The sequence below is a fragment of the Engraulis encrasicolus genome, chromosome 8, assembly GCF_034702125.1.
Source record: "Engraulis encrasicolus isolate BLACKSEA-1 chromosome 8, IST_EnEncr_1.0, whole genome shotgun sequence".
Lineage (NCBI taxonomy): Eukaryota > Metazoa > Chordata > Actinopteri > Clupeiformes > Engraulidae > Engraulis > Engraulis encrasicolus.
The window spans coordinates 31,416,524-31,433,058 of record NC_085864.1 but is presented as its reverse complement, the minus strand read 5'-3'; the positions used below and the strand labels follow the sequence as shown (position 1 = coordinate 31,433,058).

The 16,535-nt window shown below is 40.5% G+C and overlaps 1 protein-coding gene across 1 annotated transcript in view; it reads right to left on the bottom strand.

Moving 5' to 3' along the window:
• Positions 1–16,150, bottom strand: part of dync2h1 (dynein cytoplasmic 2 heavy chain 1) — a 346,171-nt gene extending 330,021 nt beyond the window's left edge. Inside the window, exons 1-10 of the mRNA XM_063205480.1 lie at positions 15,982–16,150; positions 12,058–12,249; positions 11,532–11,702; positions 11,016–11,154; positions 10,561–10,679; positions 9,846–9,990; positions 9,014–9,246; positions 7,139–7,273; positions 6,538–6,651; positions 6,134–6,245 (exon numbers count right to left, since the gene is read on the bottom strand). Coding sequence (XP_063061550.1) covers positions 6,134–6,245; positions 6,538–6,651; positions 7,139–7,273; positions 9,014–9,246; positions 9,846–9,990; positions 10,561–10,679; positions 11,016–11,154; positions 11,532–11,702; positions 12,058–12,240 — 1,351 coding nt within the window. The 5' untranslated portion in view covers positions 12,241–12,249; positions 15,982–16,150. The remainder of the gene's footprint in view (positions 1–6,133; positions 6,246–6,537; positions 6,652–7,138; positions 7,274–9,013; positions 9,247–9,845; positions 9,991–10,560; positions 10,680–11,015; positions 11,155–11,531; positions 11,703–12,057; positions 12,250–15,981) is intronic.
• Between the last annotated feature and the right edge of the window lie 385 nt (positions 16,151–16,535).

Below are 16,535 nucleotides of genomic sequence, written 5' to 3'. Positions count from 1 at the left end.
AGGCTGACTTTTGAAGTTAGCACTAACACAAGTTGGATGGTCCATTTTCACTGTAGCACAGGATATGCAATGCTCTATTATTGTCAAAAAGAATGGACTTCTACAACTTCTGCTGACTTCTGTAAGCAAAGGACAGTTTCCCATGACGGACTGCTGAGTCTATCGCGAGACATGGAGTGAGATCCGACATGGCGGCGCACTAGACGAAACTTCAACCAAAACAAACTTGGTGAAATTTTCCATACCGGGGATTATATTGGATATCATCAACCCTTAGGCTGGATCACCTACTTGCATTCATTGATCAATATTTCTATAACCCGGACATCATGTCAACACAAGACAGGAAGAGAGGGAGGCAAGACGGATCGACACAAAGTGAGGATGGACTGGAAACTACAATCCAGGTCAGTCTGTTAGAATCAATCAACGCGAAATTATCAGTTCTTGAACTCCTTCGAGACGATATCAGAGAGCTTAAAGCCAGTCTGCAATTTTCCCAGTCCCAGATCGACACGCTTGTGCAAGAGAACTCCGAACTTAAAGAGACTGTAAAAACGCTTTCTGCGCAAGTTAAGCATCTCACTGACGAAAGCAAAGTAACTGAAGCCACGTTACTCGACATACAGTGTCGCAGCATGCGCGAAAACCTAATATTCTCCGGCATCCCCCGACAAAACCCTGATAACCCTGAACAGATCCTGAAACAGTTCATGGAAACATCACTGCAACTCTCCAAAGACACTGTTGAACAAATAACTTTCCATCGAGTTCACCGTATCCCGCCCCCCAAAAACCAACCAAACCTTCCTCCCCCGATAATAGCAAAATTCGAACACTACAAACAAAAAGAACTCATAAAAAGCAAAGGAAAACTCCTAAAAGGTACTGCGTTTGGAATGAACGACCAATTTCCCAAGGAAATAAACCGACGCCGAAAATTACTAGTTCCAATTATGAAGGACTTCCGTGCCAAAGGACAGCACGCTACAATATCAGTGGATAAATTATATGTCGAAGGAGAACTATATCGCGACCGCAAAATCATGACATGGCTGCGCGAGCCAACTGACAACCCGTAAACAAGCGCCAGCAACATATTCCATGGACCGAGCTGTTTACTCTCGTCTCTAATAAGCTACAACGAGCTTTATCTTTGAGTCTGTATTTCAGACTAACTGACGAGCTCTCTCTCTCTCTCTCTCTCTCTCACTCTCTCCTCTACGTAGCCTACATAGGAGAGACACATGATAGATGTTTTGTCTATGTGCCCCTACGCTCTCTCTCTCTCTCTCTCTCTCTCTCTCTCTCTCTCTCTCTCTCTCTCTCTCTCTCTCTCTCTCTCTCTCTCTCTCTCTCTCTCTCTCTCTCTCTCTATGTCTGTTATGTTGTCATGTCTCCTATATGTCCTTTTGTTTGTACTATTTTTGTTCCTTCATGTTTATTCTTCCCCATGCTTTTGTGTGTGTGTGTGTGTGTGTGTGTGTGTGTGTGTGTGTGTGTGTGTGTGTGTGTGTGTGTGTGTGTGTGTGTGTGTGTGTGTGTGTGTGTGTGTGTGTGTGTGTGTGTGCATGGGCCGGAGGGATGGGGTGGGGAGGGTGGGGAGGGTGGAGGAGGGCGTCGACCGCGGAGGGAAATGTGGACATGGTGGTCGTGGAGATGCGCGTCGGCAGTCGAACGGCGCATGCCAGAAGGAGCGCCGCTATTGAGAGAAACGCTCGATGCAGTGGTCCCCCTCCTGACGTGCGCACATATACAGGCGGTGCCTACAGCTTTTGGAAATGGTAATGACGTTTGAGGAAATAGACGAAGACCAACATCTGGACATAGGCGAGAACATTCACTCAAAATCCTACACCATGGACCAAATCGACAAGATGACCACCCACAATTTCTCTCTCTTCCACATTAACATCAGAAGTCTAAACAAAAACCACTCAGAACTCGAAGCGTTTTTATCAAGAACAAACAGTTTTGATATAGTTGGGTGTAGCGAGACTTGGCTCAATGAAAACTCACACAATGACAGCCTAAATATGTGTAACTACAACTTGATTGTCAAAAACAGGTTACATTCAAAGGGTGGGGGTGTGTGCCTATATGTAAACACCAAATTTGATGTCAATGTTTGTGATGACCTAACTGTGAATGATGGTCACTCTGATTCACTTTTTGTGGAGTTAAACACTACAGATGGTAAAAAACTGATTGTTGGTATAATATATAGACCACCTAATTTTAACCCGGATATTTTTAGACAAAAATTAGAAGAAACTTTACATAACATCTGTGAGAAAAAACAAAACTGTGTGATACTTGGGGACTACAATATTGATATTGCAAAAAATGACAAAACAAAGAAAGACTTTATGAACACCTTACACTCTTTCAACTTCTTCACCACAATCAACACATTTACAAGAGTAACACAACGAAGCAAAACCATCATTGACAACTTCATCACAAACATTGCACAAGAAAACATTGACTCTGGTGTAATATTGTCTGGTATTTCTGATCACTTCCCTATTGTTTTGTTCATGAAACTACCTAAGAAACTAAAAATAGACACATACAAAGACAAAATTATGGTACTGAATGAAAAAACACTGACTAACCTACGTACATACATGCAGCACAAAACATGGGACCACATCTACAGCTGTTATGACCCTAACATGGCATATGAACTTCTAATTAAAGACATTCAAAATGCTATACAACATACCATTCCCGAGAAGACTATTAAGAACACCACCCATAAAAACCCCTGGATTACAGGGGACATCAAAAAAGCTATCTCTAGTAAAAACAGTCTATACAAAAAATTCATGAATAAACCAACTGAAGAAAACAAACTGAAATTTACACAATTTAGAAACAAACTCACTCATATGATCAGAAAGGCCAAACAGACATATTTTACAGAAAGTCTGGCCAAATCACATGGTGAAGCCAAAAAAACATGGACAATTCTTAACAGTGTACTCGGGAAAGGCCCAAAAAAACCTGTTCTCCCTGACACCCTGCCTCACATCCCGCCTCACCAGACATACCCAGGGTCCACTGTTTTCCACATGAATGAGATCATGAACTCTCATTTTATCACCACCGGGGAAAATCTTGCCCAAAGTATAGTCACACCACCTACTATATCATATAGCCATTTTCTACTGAACAGCCAACCGCAATCTTTCTATCTCACACCTACCACTGACATTGAAATATCTGAAACCATTGCACACCTGAAGACTTCTCAGTCATCAGGCACTGATAACATATGCAACACCATTCTAAAAACCATCAACAATGAAATTGCTGGTCCACTATCCCACTGTATCAACTTGTCATTGTCAACAGGTTTCGTTCCCAAACAGGCCAAAGTCACAAAAATCATCCCACTTTACAAAAATGATCTCAACAACTACAGACCAATTTCGATACTACCCTCAGTCTCTAAGATCTATGAAAAAACAGTGCACACCAGACTTAATAAATATTTAGATAAGTTCAATATACTACACTCTTCACAATATGGCTTCAGGAAAAATAGAACAACATGTATGGCAGTACTGGATCTCATTGACAGTGTGCATGACTCTTTTGAAAAAGGAGAAATTTCTATTGGGGTATTTTTAGACTTATCAAAAGCTTTTGACACAATCAACTTGGATATTTTAATGGAAAAGCTCAAGTTTTATGGCATCAGAGGGATAGCTCTAGATTGGTTCAAAAGTTATCTTTATGAGAGAAAACAATATGTACGAGTAAGAGGCATTAATTCAGAAGAAAAAATTATAAACCACGGAGTACCCCAAGGATCTATTTTGGGACCCCTACTCTACATCATCTACATGAATGATTTCACCAACTCAACTAATAACTTCAAGAAAGTCTTATTCGCCGATGACACCAATCTTCTTCTCTCACACCATGACCCATCTATATTGCTATCAATGGCCAACGAGGAAATAGGAAAAATCAGTTTATGGCTGAAATGCAATAAGCTCTCCCTAAACACACAAAAAACCAACTACATCCTATTTCACTCTACTAAAAATAAAAATAAAAAACAAACAGACAACTCATGCCTCAAAATTGATGGGGACGAAATAAAGAGAGTGAGTCACACCAAATTTCTTGGAGTACATATAGATGAAAACCTCAACTTTAAACACCATATCGAACTTCTCATAAATAAACTATCCAAATTTTCTGGCCTGTTCTACAAACTCAGACACTACCTCCCACGTACAGCACTACTCACATTATACAAATCACTTTTTGAACCACATCTTCACTACTGTAACATCATCTGGTGCAATACATTTCCTACTTATATACAGAAATTAAAATCCCTACAAAAGAAGGTCATCCGCATCATTTTCTGGACACACTACAGACACCCATCAGGTCCTCTATTCCAATCTGCAAATATCCTAAAGCTTGAGGACCTTAACATATTTCTCAATGCCTGCACCATTTTTCAAGTCGTAAAACCATCAAATGCCTGCTTACAAAAACTGATACCTATCTGCAATCCCCTCCACAGACATAACACAAGAGACAGAAATCTTTTCTGGGGAAAAAAAAGAAAACTAAAATGTACCAGCCTTAGCATATCATGTAGAGGCTTCCAAATATGGAACCAGCTTGATCAAGAGCTTAAAAAATGCAACTCCTTGAAAGTTTTTAAAAAAACACTCAAACGGAAATTATTACTCACATATTCCCAATAGATTCACTATAGATAGTAAGCCACAATGATTTCACAAAAACACCATGTACATGATTTCTCCTGTGGTCTCATGGGTTGGGGTTGGGTGGGGTTTGGAAGGGATTTTTTGTTTTGTTTTGTGTGTATTGTGTTGTTTTATTTTGTGGTTATTCCTGTGTTTTCCTTTTCCTTGGGTTTCCCTACTGTTAAGCAGCTTCGTGCAGCTTTTAAGGGCTTTCTCCTTTTCAATATCAATGGCAATCAAACAATCGCTGTATGTCTCCTTCATCTGCTATGATATTGAATAAAAACATATCATCTCATCTCATCTCATCTCTTCTGGGTTTATTTCAAGTGAGCTCAGGTGCTTAGGAGAATGTTACACCCCTGTATCATTTGCACGCATTAAGCATTCTTAATATGGTCAATTTTCAATAGCTCTAGCACTCCAGGAATTAGAGTGAGACTACAGCCAATATATATTTCATGATGTCATGAACCTATACAATGATTTTAGTAACAAAAATATGTCTTATATACACTCAGTCGTGGTAAATCAAAGGGAATTCAAAAATGTATGTAATAACTATGGTAATTATTCCCTTTGCATCTTTAATTCTGAGTGACTCAGCCTCTCTGTGATGATCTTATACCTGGACACCTATATTGTCCGTCAGTACAATTCTTATTTGGATGTTTACTAAATTTCACTGATCCCCGTCCCAACTTATTTGAGACGTGTTGGATTTATCAAATTAGAAATGAGTACATATGTCCCCCAAAAGAATATTTTTTCTCGGTTTTAACACTTAATATGTTGTCTTTTCACTATTCTCCATCTAATGAATAGATTGAATGTTTTGAAAATGATAGCATTTTGATTTTATTCACTGTTTACCAAACGTCCCAACTTCACCGGAGTTGGGGTTTGAATAATGTTTTATTACAACTAATTTCTTAGTGCAATTGCTATTTTATTCTGATTAAGTTCCATGATTCAGAGATTGTGCAATACTCACAATATGATATTGTTCAGAGTTTACATTGGGCCGCAGCCCTCTAGAGCAGACAGTATCCCTCCATTTAACCTTCGCCAATATAGCCAGCTAGAGCATAGTTAGATACCCTCTCTGGCCGAGCTCCCTCAAATACATGTCTTACAGTAGGCGCCATGTTTCCTTGACTGCACCAGGCAAAGTTCTTGCAAGTTCTGGGCAATGTCCATTAATCATCCACACATTAACACCTTGAAAACTGCATAATATGTTCATCATGGCAGAGGAGAAAATAACCGTATCCTTCCGAATAGTGAGATATCGGATATTGGACACTGTGACTGACAAACTGCTCCCCCTTCTCGAAAAAGCAAACAACATCATGATACTTCACACATCATAAACTACTGTAGATTTCCACCTTTGGCGTAGTCCAGCAGTTTGGCCAGGAGGGTCTCCCTCTCAGACTGCAGCTCTTTGCTGATGGCCGGCCTCTTGATCAGCTCTTTGTGCTTCTGGAACGCCTGGAGCAGCTGCAACAACCACAGAATGACTTAGTCTGGGTTCAAACTACTGTCCTCCAATTTCGATGTCGGACATACCGGTACACAGAATTGCAACTGACAATCTTGTCTATAGTCGTAAACATACACATTCTATTTGGAGTAGACAGTATCAAACATGATTGACATCTATGATTTGCGATCAGGTACTCTTTGATCCTGTAAAATTCTGTTGTTTGTTTTTGTGTTCTGTTTTTTTCCTTTTCATAAAGTAATTATCTTGGTGGATACGTTTAGTTAGTGTATAATGTATGTATGGTACCTGTTGAGGACTGTCCTGCATGTCACTGAGGCAGGTCTTCAGCTTGCCAGCTATCTGATGCTCAGCTGGGCCTATGGCTCTCTCGTACTGGGCCACAGCCGCCTTCCACAGGGGCTGCAGCAGGAAAGAAAACAGCACAATGACTTAACAGTACATAACATTACATTACATTGCATTTGGCAAGGTTTTATAACCAAAGCAACTTACAGACGAGGATATCATCATAGTCAACATCTAGCAGATACAAGTGCCCAGGAAATATACAGAACAACAAGTGCAGATGCAAAGAAGGGTTAGTTTTTTTTTTTTTTACTTTATTGGTAGCCTTCTATTTTCAGAATACAAAAGACACATGTGAGCCTAAAATAAAGAGATCCAACTGTTCTTAAACAAAATGTCTAATATAATCTAGTATAATTTGAAAGACCATGTTCTGAAACACTTTAGATTTACAATCCCTTTCCATTATGTCTTGATCCTCAGCCAACAGTCCTATTGTTGGACTTCTTTGCTAAGTTGCAGGTTCTAGCTGGTCTAGGAAATTGGTGTAATTGAATTGGGACACAAAACAATGAGAGCATGCACATGAGGGGACACAGACCTCAGTGTAAGGGTTGTAGTGCAGTGGGTTGAGGCCAGAGAAGGGTTCGAACACGCGGGACGCGGACACCGCCTGCTGACTATCCACTGGCAGGAGACGCAGAAGCTTCTCGTGAACTGTTCGGATCATCACCACCTACAGAGATCATAGACCGGTCAGTGTCCTTATTGTTTTTTTTATTGTCTAATCAATCTCTTAATGCAATTAATACAAAACAGAAAGTAACAATTTGCAATCTTACAAAATTGATCAACATCTACAACAACTTCATTATTAATTCCAATATAAAGTCCTGAAAAGAACAGCAGCAGTTCAACAATACAGTTCAATATTTTTCAAGGCTAAAAATACCCAAATACATTAAGGTATCACCTGTAGAATTATAGTTCTATGACAGACAATTTAACACATCTCAGGGCTCCAGAGTGCGACCAATTTGGTCGCATATGCGCCCATTTTTTTCAATGGTGCGCCTAAAAAATATTTTTAGGCGCACCGGTGCGACCAGCCATCAGTAGAACAAAATCAATTACCAAACAACAGTTTTAATTGACATACAATTAATAGTCATTTTACAGTAGTGGCCCATCATCACACAATAAAGCGTGTCGATGCAGTCATTCCTTCAACTCCGCTGAACTACCGGTAGCTTTCTCCCCCTTCCTCGTTCACAGGCAGCCCGACGTTTCAGAATAGAATGTTCGACTTCGCTCAACTATCCGAGTTCACATGTGCCAGCGAGTTTTGCAACGGACGAGAGAGTTACAATCACGGTAAAACAGCTAAATGACTCGAGGATATTTTAAACACGAGAGAGTCACAATCACGGGGAAAAACTAAATGGCTTGAGCGGATATTAAACATTGCCACACAAAAACGCAGACGGGTGCGGATAAGTTTCAACCTTGTGCAGAGCTGGCCAAACAACAGTTGGTTGACAGGTGACGCGCTAGTCTGTCGGGACTTCTGTGAGAGTTTTTTGATAGCGACTAGGGCAGGCTACATACTGCCTAGTCGGCAAGGCATGCACCTCGAGACAGCACGAGCGAGAGAGAGAGAGAGAGAGAGCGAGAGAGAGTGAGCGAGCGAGCGCACTAGTGCTGTCGTGTCTGTTCGTAGCGCTTGCTAATATAGCCTACCACAATCATTATGCAGCGGTAGAGCGCTCAAAAACGGGAAAATAGACAAAACCCAATTCACCTCAGATTCCACTGTAAACGTAGGCTAGGCTATTTGTGTCTAATGAAATTTAAAATCATTACACAGATATAGCCTACATCATTTAGCAGGGTTTGTTAAAAAAATCCATCCATCCATCCATCCATCTTCATATTATAACTCTGTGCTTGTGCTGTGTGCATAGCCTTATTGCAGAAAAGGCTGGTATGTTGATCTTACTAGTGAAACACATACTGACTAAAAGGCTACTAATTTGGTCTTTTCTACCAGCCAAACTGCTTGTAGCCAAGATGTGTTAGTTAGGTAGCCAGTAGACTGTCTTTTATAAGGAGCACATTTGGAAGACTAAGCTATAGCACATGAAAGGCTCCAGGTCTTTTAAAATATAGCAACAATAATAGAATAATAATAATTATTATTATTATTATGATTATTGTTGCTATTATTATTGCTATTGTTATTAGTTTTAATGATTTTTTAAAGCTGAGGTGCGTGTATGTATGGGGTGGTGGGTGCACCTAAATTTTGTGCTGGTGCACCTAAAAAAAATGTTTAGGCGCACCAGTGCAACCAGTGCAAAATGTTAGTCTGGAGCCCTGTATCTTTCACACACCTTTCAATAAAATGTAGTACTTACTCATTCATCTAACCTTACTTCAAAAACAATGTACAGAATGATTGACAGGTGTCACTCACCTCCTCCAGCCGCTGGGCGAGGCAGCTGAGGCCTTGTGGGCGGTGCTTGTCCCCCTTCCACGGGTGCGGGGAGTAGCGCTTCCACACCTGTGCCGTCAGGTGCTCACAGGCGCTGACCCACTGCTCGCACACGGCCATGGCCGTCCTCAGGCTCTCCCGTAAGGAGAGGAAGGAGTCCTCCCACAGCTTCAGGGAGCTCAGCTTCCTTTGGACGTACCTGCCCAGAGCTCCACCTGAGAAGATAACACAAATATGTTACATTTTTCTATACAGGTCCAAAGAGAGAAAGAATGCGAGCACATCAGCAGTGCAAGTGATAGACCAAAAAAATGAAAACTGAAAAGAGATAATAATGGTCCGCAACACTGACCAACGCTCCCAAAAAAACAAGGTTGCACTTTGATGAATGTCTGGGTGTCCGTCACAATGTGCTATTAAACTGAGTCCGAAACACTGTCCCATTCACCATTTGGAAGCATTGATCAGTGTTGCAGACCTTAATTAGCGGTATTTCTTTTTAGTTTTCTTAAAGGTCCAGTTTAGACTCAAGGTAAGATAGAAGAGAAATGAGGTATAATGTCACTGAATTAGAATTAAGATTTATATAAATATGTCTTTGTCATTACTACTGAGTATGAAATGGACTGAGCAACCTCAGAGTTTAAGAAAATATAACCATCCCAAACAAATACTAAGGATGCGATAGATATAAAAACATCACATCTCAGTTCACTAAAAAAGACATTGTTAGGGCAAATCCCTACCAGGGGAAAACATGTGTTTCGGTAAGATGTGTTTGGAAAAAAACAGAAACTGATGCAAAAGTGAGTACCGATGACATCCATGAGCCTCTGCATGCGTGCCTCAGAGTAGGGAGCATGATCGGGCTGCTTCCACACGTCATCCACAGTATCTCTGGTCAGGTCCACCAGGTCCAATGCATCAGGCAGCGCCACACTGTCCAGGTTGCCATAGTCCTGTCGCCACAACAAAACAACAACATCGCCCATTACCACAACATTATCAAAGATTACAGATCGAGGAAGTGTGTGGGTGATCAGTCAGGAAAGTAATTTTAATGCTGTTATTGTATTACAGAGTCATCATTCAAATTGTTATTGTATGACAATATTGAAAGATGTACAGTATACAAAGTTGATATGACTACAGTCTACAGAACAGATGTACTGTGCATTCTACACAAAAGAAGCTGACCAAAAGTTTTTTACAAGTTGTTACATGATCTTAAGAAACAACTTATTAGTAAAAAAAAAAACATATGTGTAAAAGGGAGAATCTATGTATTTTAAACAAATACAAAGATTTTCCAAATAAGCCACTAAGAAAATGAATGAATGAATGAATGAATGAATGAATGAATGAATGAATGAATGAATGAATGAATGAATGAATGAATGAATGAATGAATGAATGACCACCTATTTCAGTCAACGACATGACATTACATTACATTTTTAAAGGAACTTTGAAACTATGGAGGATTAATATTAAATGTCAGGTGGAAGGTTATTCCAAAGGTCAGGTACCTTTTCAATGGGCTTGAAGAGCTCCAAGAAATGAGCTGCTCGATCCCGGGCGCTTGCCTTTTCCGCTGACTGAGCGAGATCAGCCCAGTATTGAAACTCATCGCCGGGACTTAGGATACCTGCAGGGTTCAGCAAAATGCCATCATTTGTACCTGGGTCTTTCAAACCAAGGAATCTGATGCATCGCCCCCAAACAATCTTATCTCCCAAACCCAAAAGTACCTGTACCGTTAATGCACTGACAGTAACCGTCCTGTTCATCTATTTCACCCCTGCCCTATATCATATCACCATCCCCAAACTACATTCAATACCTTATCCCCCCCCCCCTTGCATACTAGGTTGACAAACTGCAATTTCACTTTATGATGCTCTTCAACCATCTCTAAGGTTGGTCTCTATGGGACCAAAAATATAATTATGCACTTGATAGAACAGACAGACCTAATACTTACCCAGAACATTTTCCTCTTTAGCACTATGTTTCCCAGAGTTCTCAGGGTTTGACTGCCGCACTACAGAGCCCAAACCTGACTCAAGCTCACTCAGGAGACTCTGGAGCTTGGGATCAAATGCCTTGCTCCACTTCTCATCCTAAAAAGACAAAAGAAAATAAAATAAAAAACCCTCAAAGATTTTGTTAAATATTTCATCTTTGTATACAAAATAGTTATCTGGAAAGGCAACTAGGACAATTCTGTGGACTTTGCATTGACCAGGAAGGCTTAAGTCACTTATGTCATATGTATTCTATACCGTACATTACTATATTATACAAATACCTGTAAGTTCCTTCTTTCATTTGACTTTACTGCTCATACACTTCAGTGTTCAGAGTTTGGCACCAAAAGTCAACAGCATGTAAATTAATCATATATGCCCTTATTCAGCATTAGAAGCAAACACCTCACACAGCCCGATAGGCCGTACATAAGTAATGCATCACACTTTCCCTTTTCCGCATTTCGCACCTTTAGAAGCACTGGGGCGAACACCTGTCGCACTGCCTGGTACAGTGTGTTGATGGGGGACTCCAGCATGGAGGAGACCAGCACATTCTGGTGCAGGTTCTCCTCTGTGATTACGGAGGGCCGCAGTTTGAAGAACACCAGGACCTTCTCATGGCTGTCACCAGATTCAATCTACAATAAGTCGGTAAGAACATAATTAACTAACAGGCAGAGCTGGCTTTAACACTACAAAGATTATGGCAACTTTCCAACATACAAAGAGAAGAGGGCTGAACTTGTTTGTGCCTTGCTGTTCTGATTTAATGTAGTTTCACAGGATTTCACATAACTTGGAAATATATGAATGATTCACATTATACAGTACTACAATATTATGGCTGCCTTGAAAAATAACGGTCAACCCTCTTGTGGACTTGGCTTGTATTTTGTATTCCACTAGGAGAGGAGACTGTTTTGTACCAATACAATATACTGTAGGCCGATATTTGACTGTGCTATATGCAACGATATTCATAACACTGCTTACCCTATTTGACAGTTTCAAGTCCTGTCCATTTCGGATGACTGCAAGAATGAATTCATTTCCATCATCAAGGAAATTGTTGAGCTCAGTGCAGTCTGACAGCGAGGAGGGGGGTTTCAGTTCAAAGTAGTTTGCAGTGGTGGCAAGGATGAATCTTTTGCGAATGTCCTCCGTGTCGTGCGGCATCGTTCACATCTAACATGCAAAGGAAGAAATTCATTTCAGATGTTGCTGCCTGACCTAACCTACTGCAGCAACACATAACGACACTTCCACAAAGACGCGGCAAAATGGGCTCATTCTGAACATCATGCATGTACGTTATGAATTATGACACTTAATTTACAATAGCACACCACGTCGAGATATGATTAACACACCTATAATGAGTTTATACCTCAAATGTTCAGTAGTCTGGTAATGAAAATGTGGGCAACTGGATGTTAAAGAGGCACAAGAAGTTGTATCAGCCATATAGGTAACTGTTGCACATCAATTATACCCTCGTTCTAGACTCGTGTCTTTTAAGCCATTGATGTGCGCAGCTATTCTGGACTTTACGGTCCCATTCACTTCAATTCATTTTTTTGGCGTTTTACATATTTCGGACCGTGCGGACGCCGCTGTACTCGTGCGAGGAAAACAACAATTGTCTCGGGTGCTAAACATGGTCATGGAACGGCTTGCTTAACCAGAATGGTGTGTGTTGTGTCATTTCGAAGATAATTAAAGAAAATCTTATTACAATGGGATTTCTCATAGGCATGGTTTTGCATGTCTCTTATCTCTTTTCATGTTGACTGAGCTATCACCGTTACAAGTTTACAAGGTGCACAGCGCACATATGTATGCATACAAAAAGGAAGAATACATTTCACAGTGTAATTCTGCAAATAATTCACTTCAAAGTTAAGTGTTATTACATAGGCACCATGGTCATCAATATGTGTGTAAGAACAAGTGAAAAAACAAATCGGTCAGTTTGTCAAAGAGGAGATGGTAGATATGCGCAACATAGTACAAAGTATGCATCACACCATGCTTCTGAATGATATGAAGGAAAAATACTGACGGCACATAGCCTACGTCTCTTTCCTCAATAATGCACAGGCCACATATCACTCAAGCAACATTATCTTCATTAGCTAATGTGGCCACAGGGGGGCGATATTGTAGGGCACGCTGAGACATTCGGATTCAATTTAACTCACTATTAGGCTATATAACAAAGGTTGCATTATAGGCTAGGCCAGTGATTCCCAACCTATGGGTCGCCAAAGATCCACAGGGGGTCGCGAAGCCCTCTTGAGTTTAAGGGGTTTCATTTTAATACCATATGTAGCCCATGTTGAATAAATGACAAATGCATAGAAGCAACAAAATTTAAGTGCTACATTAAACATTTATTCTGTTTTTGAACAAAGACGAATTGAGGAATAAAATGATGACTAAAATGAGTTTTCGTAGGAGACAGAGCGTATCGAGTGACTTCCTCTCATGCGGGCGCTGGGTCACCAAACCTTACAATAGTAAAAACATGGGTCCCTGAAGAAAAAGGTTGGGAACCACTGGGCTAGGCTACTACATATAGTCATTAATTGGCAAACAATTCATGTTGTTTCTATTGTAATGGGATTGCTACATTCAAGAAGTTTCCAATGTCTTTCATCTCCTCTGTCTTTTCCATGTTTGTAGGTTAAGAATTAACAAACAAAATCTTAAAGGGACAGTTTGGTCAATTTCAACATGCAGTTGTATTCCTCACGCTACCCTTGACTTGTCAGTACCTGGTGATGCCACATTTTTCGGCTCAGCCCTTTCCGAGATATGAGCAATTCTAATGGGGGCAGCGTTTGTTTACATTTTAAAAAAATAAAACATAGGCCAACTCCAAATATTTTCCCAAAAGGTACTGCTGCTTGCTAGTTGTCTGCTGATGTTTTATAACCTTTTGGATGTTTTTGGGAATAAATAAAAATGTTTTTTTGAAATGTAAACAAAGAGCTGCCCCCATTACAATGACCAGGATCGGCTGAAGAAAGAAAAAAAAATCTCAGGCACTGACAAGTCCAGGGTAGTGTGAGCATTACAACTGCATGTTGAAATTGACCAAACTGTCCCTTTAACATTGTACTGCATGTTTTAGATGGGCCCATGTACAAAGTACTTCAAGTCTGTCTGTAGGGCACATCAAGGGTCTGTGAGAAAAGGGTGCTTGCGCTGCTGACAATGTGTAAATGCTTCCATTACATCCTATAGGCCTACATATGATGGCTACAAGAATTTCTGCAATGTGTTGTGTTGTTTTGAAGAAAATTGAATAAAATCTTATTATAGTGGGATGTCATTTGCATGATTGGACAGGTTTCATATCTCTTAGCATGTTCACTGCGTCATCACCATTTCATCTTACAATGTGCAGAATGATCAGAACTTTCTGTAATTCTGAAAATAAGTAACTCTGAAGTTAACAGATCATACCACATATGTAATAAGTAGTGCAAATTGAGAATGATTAATTTCTCAAAGCAGACACTGTGGATGATATGTAGCATAATACACAGTATGTGTCGCTATGTGCTCCTGAAAGATATGCTGAAGACATACTGAAGGCACAAATATTTATTTTCCCAATAAGCCTTATAATGTAGGCCTATAGGAGTGAGGTTACATACACGTGAGTAAAAGTTGAATGCTGAGTGGCCTTGAACCCACAACTTATGGTATGGACAGCATGACTTCATCCACTAAGCTACCACAGTTTCATAAGAAATGTTAAGACCAGAAAGATATGTCGTCGTTGTGCATTTTAACACAATAAATCATATAAAATATATTTTCCCTGCACCATTACCTCATTGTCTGAAGTATGATGAAGAAATGATTGTAGGCCTATATGATTTTTTAGTGCTGTGATAATGTGCACAACAAGAAGTTTTCTGGTCAAACAAATTCTACTGAAACTGTGGTAGCTTAGTGGATGGAGTCATGCCTACCATTCCACAGGTTGTGGGTTTAAGGCCCATCAAAGGACAATTTTTACACTCGATGTTACCTCACTTCTGATAGGCCATGATTAGTCTAATTCAGTAAATAGATATTTGTGCGTACAGTATTTCTTCAGCATACAACTCATGAGCATATTTCGATGAATACTGTGTATTATGGTGCATATCTACCGTCTCCTCTTTGACAAACTGACCGATTTGTTTTTTCCACTTGTTCTTACACACATATTGATGACCATGGTGCCTATGTAATAACACTTAACTTTGAAGTGAATTATTTGCAGAATTACACTGTGAAATGTATTCTTCCTTTTTGTATGCATACATATGTGCGCTGGGCACCTTGTAAACTTGTAACGGTGATCGCTCAGTCAACATGAAAAGAGATAAGAGACATGCAAAACCATGCCTATGAGAAATCCCATTGTAATAAGATTTTCTTTAATTATCTTCGAAATAACACAACACACACCATTCTGGTTAAGGAAGCCGTTCCATGACCATGTTTAGCACCCGAAACAATTGTTGTTTTCCTCGCACGAGTACAGCGGCGTCCGCACGGTCCGAAATATGTAAAACGCCAAAAAAAATGAATTGAAGTGAATGGGACCGTAAAGTCCAGAATAGCTGCGCACATCAATGGCTGAAAAGACACGAGTCGTTCTTGGCATAGCTAGCTTGCAAAGCTGTAAAAGTTTGGCACGATACATTTACGATAAGGCCGTGTGGTGGGCGGCTGGTGAGACACTTATTACGTCGGTGAGACACATTTTGTATCGGAATAGGAGTTGACTGGCAGTAATGTGTGAAAATTGCCCCATGCTGAAAATAAGCCATTTTGGTTATTAGCCATCTGGACAGCTTGTCGTCAACTTAGCTGTGATGCTAGCTACCTAGCAAGCCTCCTAACATTACTCACCATAAGTAGCTGCTTTCCCAGTTGTAGATGAATGTGGACATCAACGCACTAATGTGAGCTGTGCGCAGTGGTGTTGCAAAGAATACATTTATCGGGCGATTGACAGCTCCTGACCAGACCTCTCTCACAGCTTGCTGCAGTAACGTCAGTGGTGCTTGTGCTATGTTGCTGAAACATTGGCGAAGCTGACGTAGTTACCCTGGGCACAACGAAATGTGCGTACAGTGCGCCAGGAAAAATACGTAGCACATCGCCCAAATCAACTCGTATCGAGCTATCGCAGCTCGATGCCTTGCCACGGTTTTGCGTTTGGCGGCAAGAAGTTGCGCTGTGCAACTAGTTCTACGTCGTGCTGCATTTCGTCCCACATTCGAGGACAGGAGAAGAGTAGAAGAAACAGTCGACCAGCAGTGGTGCTCAAACTGTGGTACGCGTACCACTGGTGGTAGGCCTACTTGTAAGAATTATTTTTTGGTGCCTTGATTAGAAGACTGATCAATTGTTGCAGTCGAAATTTGGCTTTACACGCGTCTATCCTCACTCTGTGTATCCTC